The sequence below is a fragment of the Macaca thibetana genome, chromosome 18 (genome assembly GCF_024542745.1).
Source record: "Macaca thibetana thibetana isolate TM-01 chromosome 18, ASM2454274v1, whole genome shotgun sequence".
In the NCBI taxonomy this organism is placed as follows: Eukaryota; Metazoa; Chordata; class Mammalia; order Primates; family Cercopithecidae; genus Macaca; species Macaca thibetana.
The window spans coordinates 30,742,863-30,760,705 of NC_065595.1; the positions used below are offsets into that span (position 1 = coordinate 30,742,863).

The 17,843-nt window shown below is 45.4% G+C and overlaps 1 protein-coding gene across 3 annotated transcripts in view; it reads left to right on the forward strand.

Annotated features, from left to right (window-relative positions):
• The window catches only part of MYO5B (myosin VB), a 393,467-nt gene that overhangs the window by 315,726 nt on the left and 59,898 nt on the right, over positions 1 to 17,843 (forward strand). For all 3 annotated transcript variants that reach the window (XM_050767677.1, XM_050767678.1, XM_050767680.1), the window contains exon 22: positions 3,249 to 3,482. In XM_050767677.1, coding sequence (XP_050623634.1) covers positions 3,249 to 3,482 — 234 coding nt within the window. The remainder of the gene's footprint in view (positions 1 to 3,248; positions 3,483 to 17,843) is intronic.

The following is a 17,843-nucleotide window of genomic DNA, read 5'->3' on the forward strand; positions in this document are numbered from 1 at the left end:
ATTTATAATGAGAGTAAAGTTCCTTAGACACTTATGAATATAAGGTTATCCTTAAATATATTTTATGTGAAAAATATGGTGTAAATATATGGAGTCAGTAGCTTTTTAAATCAATTTGATTCCATATACTTAGTAGTCACTTTGTAAATATGTTAAATTTGTTATATGTAATCATGCATATATATATATATGTATGTATATATATAATATATAGTCATGCATCTGCTAATGGCAGGTGTATCTTATGAGAAATACATCATTAGGAGAGTTTGTAGTTGTGTGAACATCATAGATTTCACTTACACAAACCTAGATGGTGTAGCCTACTACACACCTAGGCTATGTGGTATGGCCTATTGCTCCTAGGCTACAAACCTGTACAGCATGTTACGGTACTGAATACCATAGGCAGGTGTAACACAATGGTAAGTGTTTGTGTATCTAAACATATCTAAACATAGAGAAGAGATAATAAAAATATGATATAAAAGATGGCACACTTATATAGGGCACTTACCATGAATGGGACTTGCAGGCCTGGAAGCTGTGTGGGGTGAGTGAATGTGAAGGCCCAGGGCATTGCTTTCCACTCCTGTAGACTTTATAAACTGTCCACTCCTGTAGAGTTTATAAACCGTACACTTAGGCTACAGTAAGCTTACTAGAAAATTGTTTTTCTTCAGTAACTAACCTTGGAGTATTGTAATGTTTTTACTTTATAAATAACACCTTTAACTTTTGGCTCTTTTGTGATACGCTTAGCTTAAAACACAAACATGTACAACCGTACAAAAATATTTTATTTCTTGACATCCTTATTCTGTAAGCTTTTTTCTATTTTTAAAATTTATTTCTGGGGTATCCCATTCTTCATGATGTGCTTATTTCACATTGCATATCTATCAAAACATCGTATGTACCCCATAAATATACACACCTATGTACCTAGAAAAATTAAAAATAAAGTTAAATTTTTTTCTTTACTTTTTTTGCTAATAACTAAGACACAGATACATTCATTAGCCTAGACCCACACAAGGTCAGGATCGTCAGTATCACTGCCTTCTACCTCCATATCTTGTTCCACTGGAAAGTCTTTGGGGCAGTAACATGACAGGGAAGGCTTCTGGGGTCTCCAAGGGGGTGGGCATCCCATGCCCTGCCCTCTTCCAGGCTTGGCTGCACGGCCGTGACACCTACAGGTGCAAGGACAAGCCTTCTGGGGCCTGCCCTTCTGAAGTCAAATGTCCAGAACAGAAAACGCACTGCCTCCACAAGTCCCCAGTGACCATATCTGGATGCCCACGACAAGACATAGGAGCTCCCCATCCACACCCCAGAGAGCCAGAGACTCAGGCATCTCTCCAGGGTTCTCCATAGAGAACCTGAACAAGGAAGATAGCTGATGTTTACTGAGCCCCTAGCAAAGTACTTTATCTCCCTAATCTTGATAACCACCTTCTGAGCAGGAGTTACTGTTATATTCCTGCTTTATACATGAGGATACTGGGGCACAGAAAGGTTGGATGACTAGGTCAGATGTACACAGCTGATCAACGATAGAGCTGGGGTCTGAGCACAGGTCTGTCCAGCTCCAGCCACTCAACTCCCTGACATCCCTGAGCCAGGTCTCAGGTGATGTCAAGATCAATGCAGCTGGGCCTTCTGGATACATCATACTTTGCATTAGGGTTCTGAGGTACCATCTTTGTCAATAGCAGGACACGATGTGCCTCCTGTTACCATTTGTGCCTCTCTTCATACCCCAACAAGCTCTACCTAGAGACCCCCACCTAGTTACCCTCCCACTCCTAGTGATCTGACCCAGGCTATGCCATCTAGAGAGAGCAGCTGGGCCAAACCTCATGTCTAGCCCAGAGCAGAGATGAAGTCAGAGGGTGGCTACCCCAGCATGTGTTCCCTCCCTCTGCCCCACTCCCCTGTGCAGAGACCCTCAGCCTCCAGTGGAGACCCAGACTGGAGTGGATAATACAGACATGAATTGGGGTTTTCAAATAGAATCTGCTTGATTGGATTTCTTCTTTGTGATGCCTTAGAACATGGCTGACCGGCAGACCAGGCTTGAAGGTGTGTCAGGTTGTAACTGGGAGGTTCCTGCAGAGTGTTGGGGAGCGGGTAGCATGTGTCATTCTGTTGTGTTGGTGCAGGAAATGGACTGCTGGCTTGTGCATTGCCGTACTGGTCACAACCACAAGGCCCTACAGCATGTGTGGCATTTTACAGGGTCCAAGGGCTTTTCTTTTGCTGCTCCTCACTGTTTTCTGTGAAGTTTGATTTCTTATGTGAATTAATCATTGATTCCTGGATGCTCCAGCTTATCAGTGATTTGGCCGCTAGCTCTTTTCTGCCTGGTGCTCCTGCAGACCAGAGCAATGAAGAATAATCAATGACCATTGTTGCCTGCTTGATGATTTGGAGAGCCCTGTTTCTTCCTCTCCACTTTCCCCACTGACCACTCTTAGCTGATGCTCTCAACTCTTGCGGTGCTGATTTCTGCCCATAATTTATAGTAGCACTTGATACCAGCACTAGCTTCTTAGGGCTCTGGGCCCATGGGGGATGCTTCACAACTGTGTGTTGCCTGAGTGGGCTGGGATTGGGTACCCCATCCGTAGAAGCATGGTCTGGGCAGGGTGGGTCAGGGCATCAGTTCCCTGAGTCTTAGAGTCTTATGGGGCAAGCCATGGCTGACAGGTGGTGAAAGAGATCCCAAGGCCCCATGGAGGGCCTCCTTGGAAGAGGGGATGCTGAAGGGGGCCTTTGTCTCAGAGCCAGCGATTAGGTTGCAGCTCTTTGTGCTCGCAAGTCCACAGGCAGGAGGGCTCAGTATGAAAGAGCAGGGAAACCTAAAAAGTGAAGGCTGCAAACCCAGGGAGCCAGCTTCTTTGTTTCTGCAACTTAAAAATAAGGTGTAGGATCCACCCAGCCCGACATAGAGCCACCCACTACCAGGCAGCTTCCAGCTCTGCACATGCTCAGGAAAGCTTCTCGAACTCTTTGAATGCCAGTGTTGCTGTTCTTTGTTTTCTCCTGTTTCTGTAAGTTCACAATAGTGTTTTGTTAGGGGGATGCCAGGCAAGCACTTGAGCATGCAATGATTGTGAGACTTAATCTCACCTTGGAAGTTCCTTTTTTGATTGCCTTCATGCTTTTTTCCTGGTAAAATAACCTCTTCTCCCCCCAACCCCTTCCTCTCCCTTCTCCTTGTTTGCTGATGTTCTCCACAGAACAAAGAGTTCAAGACACTGTCGGAGCAGTTGTCCGTGACTACCTCCACATACACCATGGAGGTAGAGAGGCTGAAGAAGGAGCTGGCGCACTACCAGCAGAGCCTGGGTGAGGACCCCAGCCTGAGTCTGCAGGAGGAGGTGGAGAGCCTGCGCACGGAGCTGCAGAGGGCCCACTCGGAGCGCAAGATCTTGGAGGATGCACACAGTAGGGAGAAGGACGAGCTGAGGAAGGTATGCTCAGGCCAGAGGGGCCGGTGCTGGCAAGCAGTGGGTGGGCACACGGAGCCACCCCTCAGAGACCACTGCTGCTTCAAGTGGTAAAATTGCCATGATCTTGGGCTCGTGTCCACAGACTGACCATTCATCTGTGTCTAGACAGAAAGTGGCATGCTTTGGGGAAACCCACACAAGCATGACTGTGCTTCTGCTGTTAGCTGGACACTGTGGCATCCCCTGGGAGGGACACATGGTGTCTGCCTGTGAGCATTGTTTTTATGCTCTAGAGTTAGGCCCAGGGCTGGCTCGGTGGCCTGCATCCTCGTTGGCAAGAAAGCTGTGACAGAGGCTGGGGCTGATCTTGATGTTGCCTGCTGGGGAGGGCAGCCTCTGGGCACCCCTGCCCATGACGTAGCATTGTGCTTTGGCAGAGATGCCTCCCCTTTGAATATTGAAAGTCTCAGCCTGTCACACCCACCCTGGTGGGCTTATTTCTTACGCCATGAAATAGAACTTCCTGAGCTTTGCCCCAACCCTGAACATCAGGGCACAGAAATTCCCTGCTCCACTGCCAAGATAACTGTTCCAGCCAGGGAAGTCCCAAGGGCCCCTGGAGAGCCCTCCACAGACTCGGGTCATTGCTGTTCCGCCTCCCACCACCATCCCCCGCCCCATCTCTACAAGCCACAGGGAAAATAACATATTGCCCACTTGTTCAGTGTCTGTCCATCAATGCGGAGTCGCAGTGGGTGGGAATCTAAGAGGGAGAGACCCAGTGTTCAGGGTGTTAGAGTAACAACTTCAAAATTGGAGCAGGCTGGATGCTGCTGCAGGAAGGGCCCTGGGGTAGACCTTGGAGTCTCCAGACTTCCATCCCCTCTCTGCCATTCCCAAGCATGTGCAGAAAGCCTCCCTGGCCTCAGTTCCTTCACCTGTGTGTATATTTATAAAAGTTGGTTCAGATCATCTCCAAGGCCTCTTCTGGACTTGCACCTGGCCGCCGCTATGAGATTGTGTTTGGCTTCTGGAAGGAGCAGAGGCCCTTGGCCCTATGTGAGAGTCCTTCTCTCTTCTATTTCCCGTTGCCTTTTCCTGGCCTGAGCCCTCACATGCAGCTGAGGAATACACAGACACCCATGGGGGTTAGAGCCTACAGTGCCGGCCCTTGCTGGGCTTGCGTAGATCTTCTTCCCATCTCCGGCCTCAGCACCATCAGCTCCTGCCTTCACCCAGACCCCAGGAGCCAGAGGTGGGATCCAGGTGTGGGGATTAAGGGAAGAAGAAAGATGCGAGCTTCCCATAAAAGGCCACCCTCCTGATGTGTTGCTTTGAGGTACCACAAGACCCTCTGCCCAGATAAGTCACCTGCCAGCATGCCCACCACAAGGCACGAAGTGGATTCATTCTTTAGGAGAAAGCATGTGGTGCTTGGAAACTCCTGTTAAATGTGGCTACGTAACCTACAAATCATGGAATTCCACACTTGTGGTTTGTCTACCCTTGGGAGCAGATGAATGGTAACCTTTCTACATGAATAAAAACCAGAAGGTGAGGTCCAAAGTCAGAAAGGATCAAGCATAGAACTGGAGACTCCTGAGAATAGTGACCCTGGGAGAAAAAACTTTCCCTGCATGTGTGTCCCAGTCAGATCAGACACCTGCAAAGTCTGTTTATCCAGCAGATCCACAAAATCAGGTCTCACCTATCTCTGCCTCAACAGATAGCACTTGACTAGCCCAGCCCCACTGCCCTGCTTCCTGCTAAATGCTACAACCTGGGGACTTCAGCACTCTAAAAACCCAAGTCTCCATCAAAGGGAGTGCATAAGAGTTTATAATATGAAAATCTTCACTGGAAGAGCAAAACAGCGAGGCAGACTCCCTCCTCCTCTCCTTGAGAAATGTTGCTACTCTTCCCTAGCAATAATATGCTGGCCTAGGTCTTAAAGAAAATTAGAGCTTGGAATTGATAACAAAAAATTAAGGATGCTGCAAGGACGGGAACGCTAGGAGCAGAGTAGTGCAAAAGCCCCTTCCCTACCCCAAATGTAAGCAAATTCCAACTCAGTAACACTCAGAAACCAACAGGAGATGACTCATAAAGTGGCATGTCCTGGAAAAGAAAAAGTGGAAGCAAACATTCTTTAGAATCTTCAGAATCTTTTTGTTGTGGTGGTTGGAGGGAGGTAGATGAGCTGGCTGGCTTTTTTTTTGTTTTGTCTTCTGTGCCTCCTCAGGGTATAGTATTTATCAAAGGCACTGTGTCCGTCTCAATAAATGCTGAGTAATCAGACAGTCAGTTTCCTCCGGGGCTTGAGCATGGGGCTGCTATGCATTGAGCAAGATCGATGAGACCAGCCAAGCACAGTGAGGGGCCTGACCGCCAGTAGATGTTTAATTAATGAGTTTGATATTTCCATCAGCAAAGGCAGCGAGTGTCGTATTGGAACTGCTATGCTGGAAAACTCTGGGCTTGCCATCTCTGACGATATTAATTGGCGGGCCATGTGGCTGCCCTGCCTTGGACTGTGGGAGGCCAAGTCTCCCTGAGGACAGGAATTCATCTCTGTGTCCACAGAGTCCAGAGCAGCTCTGTCGCATAAATTAGATGACATTCTTTTTTTTTTTTTTTTTTTTTTTTTTGAGACGGAGTCTCGCTCTGTAGCCCAGGCTGGACTGCAGTGGCCGGATCTCAGCTCACTGCAAGCTCCGCCTCCCAAGTTCACGCCATTCTCCGGCCTCAGCCTCCGAGTAGCTGGGACTACAGGCGCCCGCCACCGCACCCGGCTATTTTTTGTATTTCTTAGTAGAGACGGGGTTTCATCGTGTTAGCCAGGATGGTCTCGATCTCCTGACCTCGTGATCCACCCGTCTCAGCCTCCCAAAGTGCTGGGATTACAGGCTTGAGCCACCGCGCCCGGCCAGATGACATTCTTTTCTACTAAACGTATGCGTTGTTTTGGCGCCTTCCACACGGTAGTCCACACCCAGGCCCTTAGCCTCCTTCCCTTTTAGCCTGTGCATTGTGTACATTTCGTTCTTTTTGAAAACTTCAGCGATCCCTATGCCGGCTGCCTTTGTACAGCTGTGCTGTTTTTCATGGCTGCTCTGTTTGGTGAAAGAGAGGTGGCCCCCAGGGCTGCCCTAGGCACAGAGGTGATAGCTCATTCAGAATCTGCTCTGATGGCTACTCAGTGGGACCAGAGCAAGGCTTAGCTTGGTGCAGGGCTATGGTGGGTCAGGAGGAACCACCCACAGCCAGGTGCCTGGCTCTCAGGTGGGGTCCCTGGTCCTTGTGAGAGATGACTAGCAGGCCCCCAGGCACTGAGCATTCAGACAAGTGGGGCTGGGTTGTGCATTGTATCAAGACATCAGTCATAGAACCACTAGCCGCTAGTTGGTTATAAAGGTTTTGATTTCTCCAAATAGAGGTAGAGAGATCTGGCTTGGGGAATGGGGCCTTTCACAGCAGAGTGTGTTGAGCCTTCTCCCCAAAGGCATGGAGTAGAACTACTTTGACCAGCCAAGAGGGGGTTGTGCTCTCAGCAGCACCAGGACTCATGATTCATGTGGAAGCTGAGGGTTATTAGGAAGGGGACCCTGGCCCATCTCTGGAAGGACGTTATCTTGCTGCAGAAAGCAAGAAGCTCATGGTCCTTCATTCAGCAGGTGTTTGAATGCCTGTATGTGTTAGACCCTGTTCTACACACTGGGGCAAAGGTGAATGGTGTTTGAAGAAGCCCTTCTCATTCTTAAGGAGTTTAAATGTGTGGGGATGGGGGAAGAAAGTACAGACAGGAATCAAACGTGAATTACCCACCATGGGCTACAAACAACAATGAAGCAGAGTAAAGGGGATGGAGGGTGACCTGTGGGGGCCTGAGGGGTGTGGTTTCACCATTGATGGCCAGAGAAGGTCTTTCTGAGAAGACACCTGAGTGAGAGAAGATAAGCCAAGGCGATTTGGGGATAACAGGCCACAGGTGTGGCACACGTGCACTGGCCGTGGGGCACGAGTAGGCTGGGTGGGTGTGAGGACCAATGAGGTGCTCACTGGGCTCAGGTGGAGTAAGTGAGGCTGCGAACAGCAGGAGCACAGTGCGGTCAGGTCAGGAAGGATCTTCTGACTTTAAGGGCAGCCTTGACTTGTGAAACCTCCAGAGAGATGAGCAACTCTGTCCTCGGCACTTCAGCTTCTGTGAGCTTAGGGGTGGGAGAGGAATTAAAACCCATCTGCATGACCATTTGGAAGATACTTTAGCCATCATTTCAAAGTTGTCTTACTATCCAAAGGATGTTGATTTTCAACTTTTGCTTTAATAACTCAGCTACTTCAAAAAACAAATTCATACTGGGCTTACTTAGAAGAACATCCTCAGAAAATGGTCAAATGAACCCTTAAAGATTTTGGAGAATTAAAGGTGTTGCCCCTACCTGGGGCCGTGTCTGTAAATTTATTATGTGGTAACTGCACAGCCTCAAGGACAGATGGCAGAGGAACCTTTTCTGATGGGCGTTGTCCAACCAGTTTCCCATGTTTGCTACTAGAAACCTTGCACTGGCTCTTCTTACAGTACTAATATCCCACCTGAAAAAAAAAAAAGACAAAACAAAGCCCATAGCTACATTTGGATCCCCAAAGACAAACTAGTAAAGACAGTTCTTTAGCATGTTGCTGGGGCATTTGTTTACGTAACTTAATAGGGACTATATTAGCCTCATAGTTACAGGATTTTCCCCCGATGTTGGTCTGATAAGCTGTCCCAGACCAGAGTGTTTGGAAGAAACACTCTGAGTAATATTGCCTGCAAGAGTTAAGACTAACCACTCCCCCAACTCCAAAAAAAAAAAAAAAAGGACCTGCTGAACGGTGTTGAATGAATCCTGAAACCTAAGGTGTTTTTTTTATCATGCTCAGGGGATGCAGGCGCCTGTTTTATGTTGTTAAAGCGTCTCCCATCATACCCTGCAGCCCTGACAACCACAAAGTGGGGGCCATTTGGCTGCAGAAGTTTGTTACTTGCTGTGTCTGCCAACAGCTGTGTTAGCTGGCTGGGAAGACTGGGGTTGGCTGGTACCTGGGGAAATATGATTGAGGAAGCATTCTTTCACCCCCCTGGGGTGTGGAGCTGAGTGTGGGATTGGTCCTTTCCTGCTGTTAATGAAAGATCAGAAACATGGGCCTACCTCCAAAATTATTTAGGCAAGCAAGAAAAACAAATCCCCCTGATGCCACTTTAATGTATGGCTTAGAATAACAAAGCCAAGTCAGAGACCTGCATTCATGAATCAAAGAGGGAGACAGAGGGAAGAAAGCAGCCTCAAAAACAACAGGAGGTGTAGCTGGCATGCAAGCTGTTAACCACGGCACTCCCAGACTGTAGTCTTGGCTCAGGTTTTGCATCATAGGTTGTTGCAATGAAGTCACTTGTTTTTAGGTGGCATTCATAGGACTGGAGATTTCAGGACCCACTTGGTGATGATGTCATGCACTCTGTGCTGGTCAGATGGCGTGTTCCATTTCAGAGGGATATTGACTGTGTAGGATGCTCAAAGGATGGCGAGGGGTCTTGGTCGTCTCAGGTGACCTACTGCTCTGTGAGCCGTCTAGATATTGGAGGATGTTAAGGGAAAGCAAAGTTTTGCTCCATGGTAAGGTCTGGTTACTTCACAGCCTGCTATAAAACCTACCAGTAGTTGGCTAATTCAGAGTACGGCCTTGTTCCTGGCAGGATGAGGCAAGACCCCTGCCTTCCTAACTGTGACATAGATTGCACCACTTCATTGCACCACGCCAGGCTTTATTTTGTAGAGGTACATACCGGGTTTCTCCTGTTGGGTTGTTTTCAGTTTTATTTTACTTGTATGTCTAGAAAAGTGAAATCTATTTTGATCATTTGCCAAGCTAATTTAAAGGTGCTCATGAAGTCATTGAGTGGTGGACTGCCTCCAGTAATAGCAAATTAGATGCATTTGAAGAGTGTCTTTCCTACATTGTATGTGCTGCCTAAATTGAATTATTTGATTAAACAAGCTCATTTATTCTAGATATTTTAGTCAACTATAAACACATTTATTTAAAAAAAAAAGAAAACAATTTTAAAGGGAGCCCTTATTTGTGACTGAGGGAATGCAGACTCCTTAACTTGGTCTGCAGGGTCCTTCTATTCATTTGATAAGCTTTCAGGTGCTGGCGCTGGCCTGAGTTCTGAGGATGTGACAGTCTGGCGATATAGTCCCTTGGTCCGCGTTGAGGACTCTGGTCCAGGCTGAGCATGCAGGTGCGTGAGGAAGCATTGCTGTCCCACGGGCTCTGGAGGGATGTGCAGGCCCCGTCAGAGCAGGACACCGAGCACGGGGGCACCCCCACTACCCCGTGTGGTACAGGAAGGTTTCCCAGGAGAATGCTGGTCAAGAGCTAATAATGAGAAGAAAGTAACCAGTAAAGAATGGGGACATCAGAGCCTGGCAGAAGGAACAGTGAGATATTCAGGCAGATCCTGGAGGGCAGGAAGAGGCTGGGGAGAGGAGCTGGGCCCACCCAGGTCAAGTTAGGGGAGTAAGAGGAGTTCAGTGTTTCCTGAGGACAAAGGAAGAGAAGCCATTCACAAGCTGATTCTCCCTCCCTCTACCTACCCAGCCTTGACTTTTCTCAGTGCCCTTGCCCAACCACACGTTTTGGCAATGTAGAACGCTTCACATTCCCAAACCTGTGCCCTTCCTCCTTCCAGACCTTTAGGCACTTATTCTTTCCACCTAGAATGGCCCTCAGCTGCCTGAGACATTCCACTTGGGCCTAATCCAGATGACCCCCACCCTCTTGTGAAGCCTTCATGGACCCTGAGGCTACCTTCTTGTCCTTCTAAATCACCTCATTGTGGTGATTCTCAATCGGGGTGATTTAGCCATTAGGGGCCATATGGCAGTGCCTGGAGACATTCTGGTTTTCACAAATTGAAGGTGGGAGGAGGGTGTGTTGTATTGGCATCTAGTGGGTAGAAGCCAGGGATGCTGCTGAACACCCAGTAATGCACAGGAGAGTCCCCTACTCCCCCAAGAAAGAATTTTCCAGCCCAGAATGTTGACAGTGTCAAGGCTGAAAAACCTTGCCTTATAGGAAGCTGCTACAGCCCTTATTGGTATCAGTACTGTGTATGCACCTGTCCTGCCAGGCTGGACACTCTCTGAGGGCAGCTACTATATTAGACTGTTCTTGCGTTACTATAAAGATACATCTTGGCCGAGTGCACTGGTTCATGCCTGTAATCCCAGCACTTTGGGAGGCCGAGGCAGGCGGATCACGAGGTCAGGAGTTCCATTCCAGCCTGGCCAATATGGTGAAACCCAGTCTCTACTAAAAAATTCAAAAAAAAAAATTAGCCAGGCATGGTGGTACACACCTGTAATGCCAGCTACTCAGGAGGCTGAGGCAGAATTGCTTGAACCTGGGAGGTGGAGGTTGCAGTAAGCCGAGATCACGCCACCGCACTCCAGCCTGGGCGACAGAGGGAGACTCCATCTCAAAAAACAAAACAAAACAAAAAAAACACCTGTGGCTGCATAATTTATAAGTAAATAATGTCTAATTGACTCAGAGTTCTGTAGTCTGTACAAGGAGTGTAGTGCTGGCATCTGTCCTGATGAGGGCCTCAGGGAACTTCCAGTCATGGCAAAAGGTGAAGGGGGAGCAGGCATCACATAGCGAGAGTTGGAGCAAGAGAGTGTGGGGAGGTGCCACACAATTTTAAACAACCACATCTCGCGTGAACTCAGTGAGAACTCATCCCTCACTGACTTCACGCTAGGGCAATGAAAACTTTGCTTCCCCTTAACATCCTCCTAATATCTAGATGGCTCACAGAGCAGTAGGTCACCTGAGAAGACTAAGACCCCTCACCATCCTTTGAGCATCCTACACACAGTCAATATCCCTCTGAAATGGAACATGCCATCTGACCAGCACAGAGTGCATGACATCATCACCAAGTGGATGACATCATCACCAAGTGGGTCCTGAAATCTCCAGTCCTATGAATGCCACCTAAAAACATGTGACTTCATTGCAACAACCTATGATGTAAAACCCGAGCCAAGACTACAGTCTGGGAGTGCCATGGTTAGCAGCGTGTATGCCACCTACACCTCCTGTTGTGAACTCAGTGAGGGTGAGTTCACCAAGGGGATGGTGCTACAGCATTCACGAGGGATCCGCCCCCATCACCCAGTCACCTCGCACCAGGCCCCACCTCCAACACTAGGAATCACATTTCAACACAAGATTTGGAGGAAATGAATGTCCAAACCATATCAACTACCATGAGTCAGTCTGTCTCATTTGGTATCCCCTAGCCCTGGCAAGGCTCCTGGTACAGAGAGGTGTATCAGGAAATGTGTGATGGATGAGTGACAGCCTTGCCCTTTGTCATACTAGGGGCCAGAACGAGGCTTGGTGAGTGGGTGCCTCTACAGATAAAACATTGTCACTCTCGGTCAGTGCTTTTTCTTCTGTACCTTGCCCTCAACGCCAGGTCACATTTTAGCCTCTGAAGACATACAACATCTGTTGCATTAATTATTATAGGCAATAAATATAGGCAATAAATATTATTCTTTGGCAAAATAAATTGCCAGAGAATAACAACTTGGTAAAATTGTTTGATGCCTGTATATTTTTGTCAACTTTATCTGATTTGACCTCCTGTGGGGCAGAAAGCCAGCCCCTTTGCCTGACTCTTCATACCGAGAGTCCCTGACTATGCTTATCATTTACTTGTGGGGTGAGGAGTTCTGCTGGATATAAAAACATAAGACCAGCCGCTCTCAACCTCTACAGCCTCAGAATTACCTGGACGACTTTTGAAAACACGCTTGTCAGAGCCTCCTTGTAACTCGTGGAAGCCCATCCACAGATAAATGGATGAGACAAACTGAGTCTGCTTGAATTGAGGGGAAAGAAAGATTGAAAAACTCTTTGAAATTTGAAGGAATTCTAGAGTGTTAAGAGTGTTGGTTGGGTACCAGTGGCTCATACCTGTAAACCCAGCCACTTTTAGGAGGCCAAGGTGGGCAGATCTCTTGAGCCCAAGAGTTCAAGACCAGCGTGGCCAACATGGCAAAACCCCATCTCTACTAAAAATACAAAAATTAGCTGGGCATGTTGGCATGCACCTGTAGTCCTAGCTACTCAGGAGGCTGAGGTGGGAGGATCACCCGAGCCTGGGGAGGTCAAGGCTGCAGTGATCCGAGATCTCACCACAGCACTCCAGCTTGGGTAACAGGGTGACACCTTGTCTCAAAAAAAAGGGTGTTAACAAAGTGCTTGGAGCTTTTGCAAGCCCTCAGTAGTATTGTATTGTGTATCCTACTTTTCTATGTGGAGCCTTAAAGGACAAACCTAATGTAAGGCCACTACACACCCATTAGCAGCTCCCCAGAGTGGCTGAGGCACCTTTAAGTGAGAGTCACTGCCTTCTGACTTCCTGGGGGTGGGGAGAGCCAGTGACCTCAATCCTGAGCTCCAGCATGTTGCCATTTTTTCCTGCCCCTTTCTACATGGTGCTAAGGATGGGGAAGCTGCTCCCTTAACTCACCTCTTGGTGCCTTGAGCTTAATTTAAAGCCAGGAGAGGAAGGAAAGATGGCATTTAAGCACTGTAACCAGTACATAATAAATGTGCTGGTTACATAAAGTACATAATAAATGCGAAGTGCTTGAACCATACTGAAACCATTCCCCCCTCACCCTGGTCCATGGAAAAATTGTCTTCCATCAAACTGATCTCCGGTGCCAAAATGTTTGGGGACTGCTGATATATCAGATAGGTGATTTGAAAATATTTTTTCCCATTCTGTGGGTTGCCCTTTCACTTTCTTGATGGTTTGAAGCATAAAAACTTTAAATTTTAATGAAGTTCAACTTATTTTTAATTTGGTTGCTTGTGCTTTTGGCATTGTATTTAAGAAAACGCTGCCTAATCCAAAGGTCACAAAGATTTGTTACTATGTTTTCTTCTGAGAGTTTTATAGTTTTAGCCCTTACGCTTAAGTCTTTAATGCATTTTGAGTTAATTTTTATATATTACGAGGTAGTGGTCCAGCTTCATTTTTTTCCATGTAGATATCCATTTGTTTCAGCACCTTTGATTGAGACTATTCTTTTCCTCATTGAATTGTTTTGGCACCCTTGTCAAAAATCAATTGACTGTCAATGTGAAAGTCAATTCTGTTTCACTGATCAGTATGTCTATCTTTATGCCAGTATCACACTGTCTTTATTACTTTGTCTTCTAGTAAGTTTTAAAATTTAGAAGTGTGATTATTCCAGCTTTGTTCATTTTCTTCAAGATCCTTTGGGTATTCTGGATCCCTAGATACATAAGAATTTAAGGACCAGCTCATGAATTTCTGCAAAGAAGCCATGCGGGATCTTTGTGAGGATTACATTGAATCTGTAGATGAATTTGAGGAGTATTGCCATCTTAAAAAGTGTTTTGTTTTGATCCATTATCTCAAGATGTCTTTCCATCTATTAAGATCTTTAATTTCTTTCAATAATGTTTTTTTTCATTTTATACTTGTTAAATTTATTCCTAAATATTCCATTATAGTGGAATAGTTTTCTTAATTTATTTTTGATTGTTCATTGCAAATATATAGAAATACAATTGAGTTTTGTATATTGAAGTTGGACCCTGCAACCTGAACTCATTTATTTTAATAGTTTTTAAGTGAATTTCTTAGTATTTTCTATATACAAGATTGTGTCATCTGCAGAGAGAGGTAGTTTTACTTCTTCCTTTTCATTCTGGATGCTTTTTGTCTTTCTTGCCTATTGCCCTGGCTAGAACCTTCAATACAATGCTGAATAGAAGTGGCAAGAGCAGACACCCTTGACTTCCTGATCTTAGGGGAAACACTTTCAGTCTTTCACCATAAAGTGTGCTATTAGCTGTGGGATTTTTATCAGGTTGAGGATGTTCACTTCTATTTATACTTTGAATGTTTTTATCATAACAATTTGCTAGTATTTAGTTGAGGATTTTTGAATCTATGTTCATAAGAGATACTGGGCTGTCGTTTTGGTTTTTTGTGATGTCTTTGGTTTTGGTTCAGAGTAACACTGGCTTCATAGAATGGAATTGGGAAGTGTTCCTTCTAATTTCTGGAATAATTTGTAAAGAGTAGATACTGTTTAAATTTTTGGTAAGTGCTGGAATGGTTTTAAAGTGTGTATTTCCATTTCATGCCCAGTAAGAGTAATGTGGAACCATCGACATACATTAATCAACTGCTCTATGTAATGACTTCTGCCTGGTACTTCACATGCGTCATCTCAGTAAATGATGAAAAACTCTGTGAAGTGGGTTTCCTCTTCTTTTTTTTTTTGAAATGAAGTCTTGATCTGTTGCCAGGCTGGAGTGCTGTGGCACAATCTTGGCTCACTGCAACCTCCGACTCCCTGGTTCAAGTGATTCTCCTGCCTCAGCCTCCCAAGTAGCTGGGATTACAGGCATGCACCACTACGCTCAGCTAATTTTTGTATTTTTAGTAGAGATGGGGTTTCAGCATGTTGGCCAGGATCCTCTCGATCTCCTGATCTCGTGATCTGCCCACCTCGGCCTCCCAAAGCACTGGGATTGCAGGCGTGAGCCACTGTACCCAGCTGGGTTTACATTTTATAGAGGGGGAAACAGGTGTATAGAGCCCAGGATCTGTGCGGCCGTGAAATTTGTTGTCTTTGCCATATACCACACTTAGGATGTGATCATGAGAGATCATTCTGTGGGGAATGGTGATGGATTAGCCAGCCATAGGGGAAGGGAGATCTCAGGTCTGGAAGCCTGAATTTTGAGGGGGCACTGGCACGTGTTCCTCATTCTCTCCCTGCCTGTTTTTTGCAATGCTCAACTATGCCCTTATCCATGTCACAAAGGCAGGGATGTGATTTTAGTAGGGAAAATTACTTGACTGCAGGATGAATCTCTGGGGGATCCAAGCACAAAGGTGAATCAATTGCAGTTTAGCCCCCATGTTATAAAAAACCCTTTCCCATCCTCCTGTATACCAACTAATGATTTCAAATTCTCTTAGAACACAGCTGAACTGTTGCTTTTTAAAAACCCATACAAATAGTTGCTCTAATAATAAATAGCAAAAACGTTTTTAAAAAACTTTCTTCACACACATTTGTTGTTTGTTTTTATTGTACTTTAAGTTCTAGGGTACATGTGCACAACATGCAGGTTTTTTCCATACATATACATGTGCCATGTTGGTGTGCTGCACCCATTAACTCCACATTTACATTAGGTATATCTCCTAATGCTATCCTTCTCCCCTCCCCACAACCCACAACAGGCCCCAGTGTGTGATGTTCCCCTTCCTGTGTCCAAGTGTTCTCATTGTTCAGTTCCCACCTATGAGTGAGAACATGCAGTGTTTGGTTTTCTGTTCTTGCGACAGTTTGCTGAGAATGATGGTTTCCAGCTTCATCCATGTCCCTACAAAGGACACGAACTCATCCTTTTTGATGGCTGCATAGTATTCCATGGTGTATATGTGCCACATTTTCTTAATCCAGTCTATCATTGATGGACATTTGGGTTGGTTCCAAGTCTTTGCTGTTGCAAATAGTGCCACAATAAACATACGTGTGCATGTGTCTTGATAGCAGCATGATTTGTAATCCTTCGGGTATATACCCAGTAATGGGATGGCTGGGTCAAATGGTATTTCTAGTTCTAGATCCCTGAGGAATTGCCACACTATCTTCCACAATGGTTGAACTAGTTTACAGTCCCACCAACAGTGTAAAAGTGTTCCTATTTCTCCACATCCTCTCCAACACCTGTTGTTTCCTGACTTTTTAATGATTTCCATTCTAACTGGTGTGAGATGGTATCTTACTGTGGTTTTGATTTGCATGTCTCTGATGGCCAGTGATGATGAGCATTTTTTTCATGTGTCTGCTGGCTGCATAAATGTCTTCTTTTGAGAATGTCTGTACATGTCCTTCACCTACTTTTAATGGGGTTGGTTTTTTTTTTTTTTTTTTCTTGTAAATTTGTTTGGGTTCTTTGTAGATTCTGGATGTTAGCCCTTTGTGAGATGAGTAGATTGCAAAAATTTTCTTCCATTCTGTAGGTTGCCTGTTCAGTCTGATGGTAGTTTCTTTTGCTGTGCAGAGGCTCTTTAGTTTAAATAGATCCCATTTGTCAATTTTGGCTTTTTTGCCATTGCTTTTGGTGTTTTAGTCATGAAGTCCTTGCCCATGCCTATGCCCTGAATGGTATTGTCTAGGTTTTCTTCTAGAGTTTTTATGGTTTTAGGTCTAACATTTAAGTCTTTAATCCATCTTGAATTAATTTTTGTATAAGGTGTAAGGAAGGGATCCAGTTTCAACTTTCTAGATATGGCTAGCCAGTTTTCCCAGCACCATTTATGAAATAGGGAATCCTTTCCCCATTTCTTGTTTTTGTCATGTTTGTCAAACATCAGATGGTTGTAGATGTGTGGTATTATTTCTGAGGGCTCTATTCTGTTCCATTGGTCTATATAGGTTTTGGTACCAGTACCATGCTGTTTTGGTTACTGTAGCTTTGTAGTATAGTTTGAAGTCAGGTAGCATGATGCCTCCAGCTTTGTTCTTTTGGCTTAGGATTGTCTTGGCAATGCAGACTCTTTTTTGATTCCATATGAATGTTAAAGTACTTTTTTCCAATTCTGTGAAGAAAGTCATTGGTAGCTAATGGGGATGGCAGTGAATCTATAAATTACCTTGGGCAGTACGGCCATTTTCATGATATTGATTCTTCCTGTCCATGAGTATGGAATGTTCTTCTATTTGTTTGTGTCCTCTTTTAGTTCGTTGAGCAGTGGTTTGTAGTTCTCCTTGAAGAGGTCCTTCACATCCCTTGTAAGTTGGATTCCTAGGTATTTTATTCTCTTTGAAGCTATTGTGAATGGGAGTTCACTCACGATTTGGCTCTCTGTTTGTCTGTTATTGGTGTATAAGAATTCTTGTGATTTTTGCACATAATTTTGTATCCTGAGACTTTGCTGAAGTTGCTTATCAGCTTAAGGAGATTTTGGGCTGAGATGATGGGGTTTTCTAAATATACAATCATGTCATCTGCAAACAGGGACAATTTGACTTCCTTTTTTCCTAATTGAATACCCTTTATTTCTTTCTCTTGCCTGATTGCCCTGGCCAGAACTTCCAACACTATGTTGAATAGGAGTGGTGAGAGAGGGCATCCCTGTCTTGTGCCAGTTTTCAAAGGGAATGCTTCCAGTTTTTGCCCATTCAGGATGATACTGGCTGTGGGTTTGTCATACATAGCTCTTATTATTTTGAGATACGTTCCATCAGTACCTAA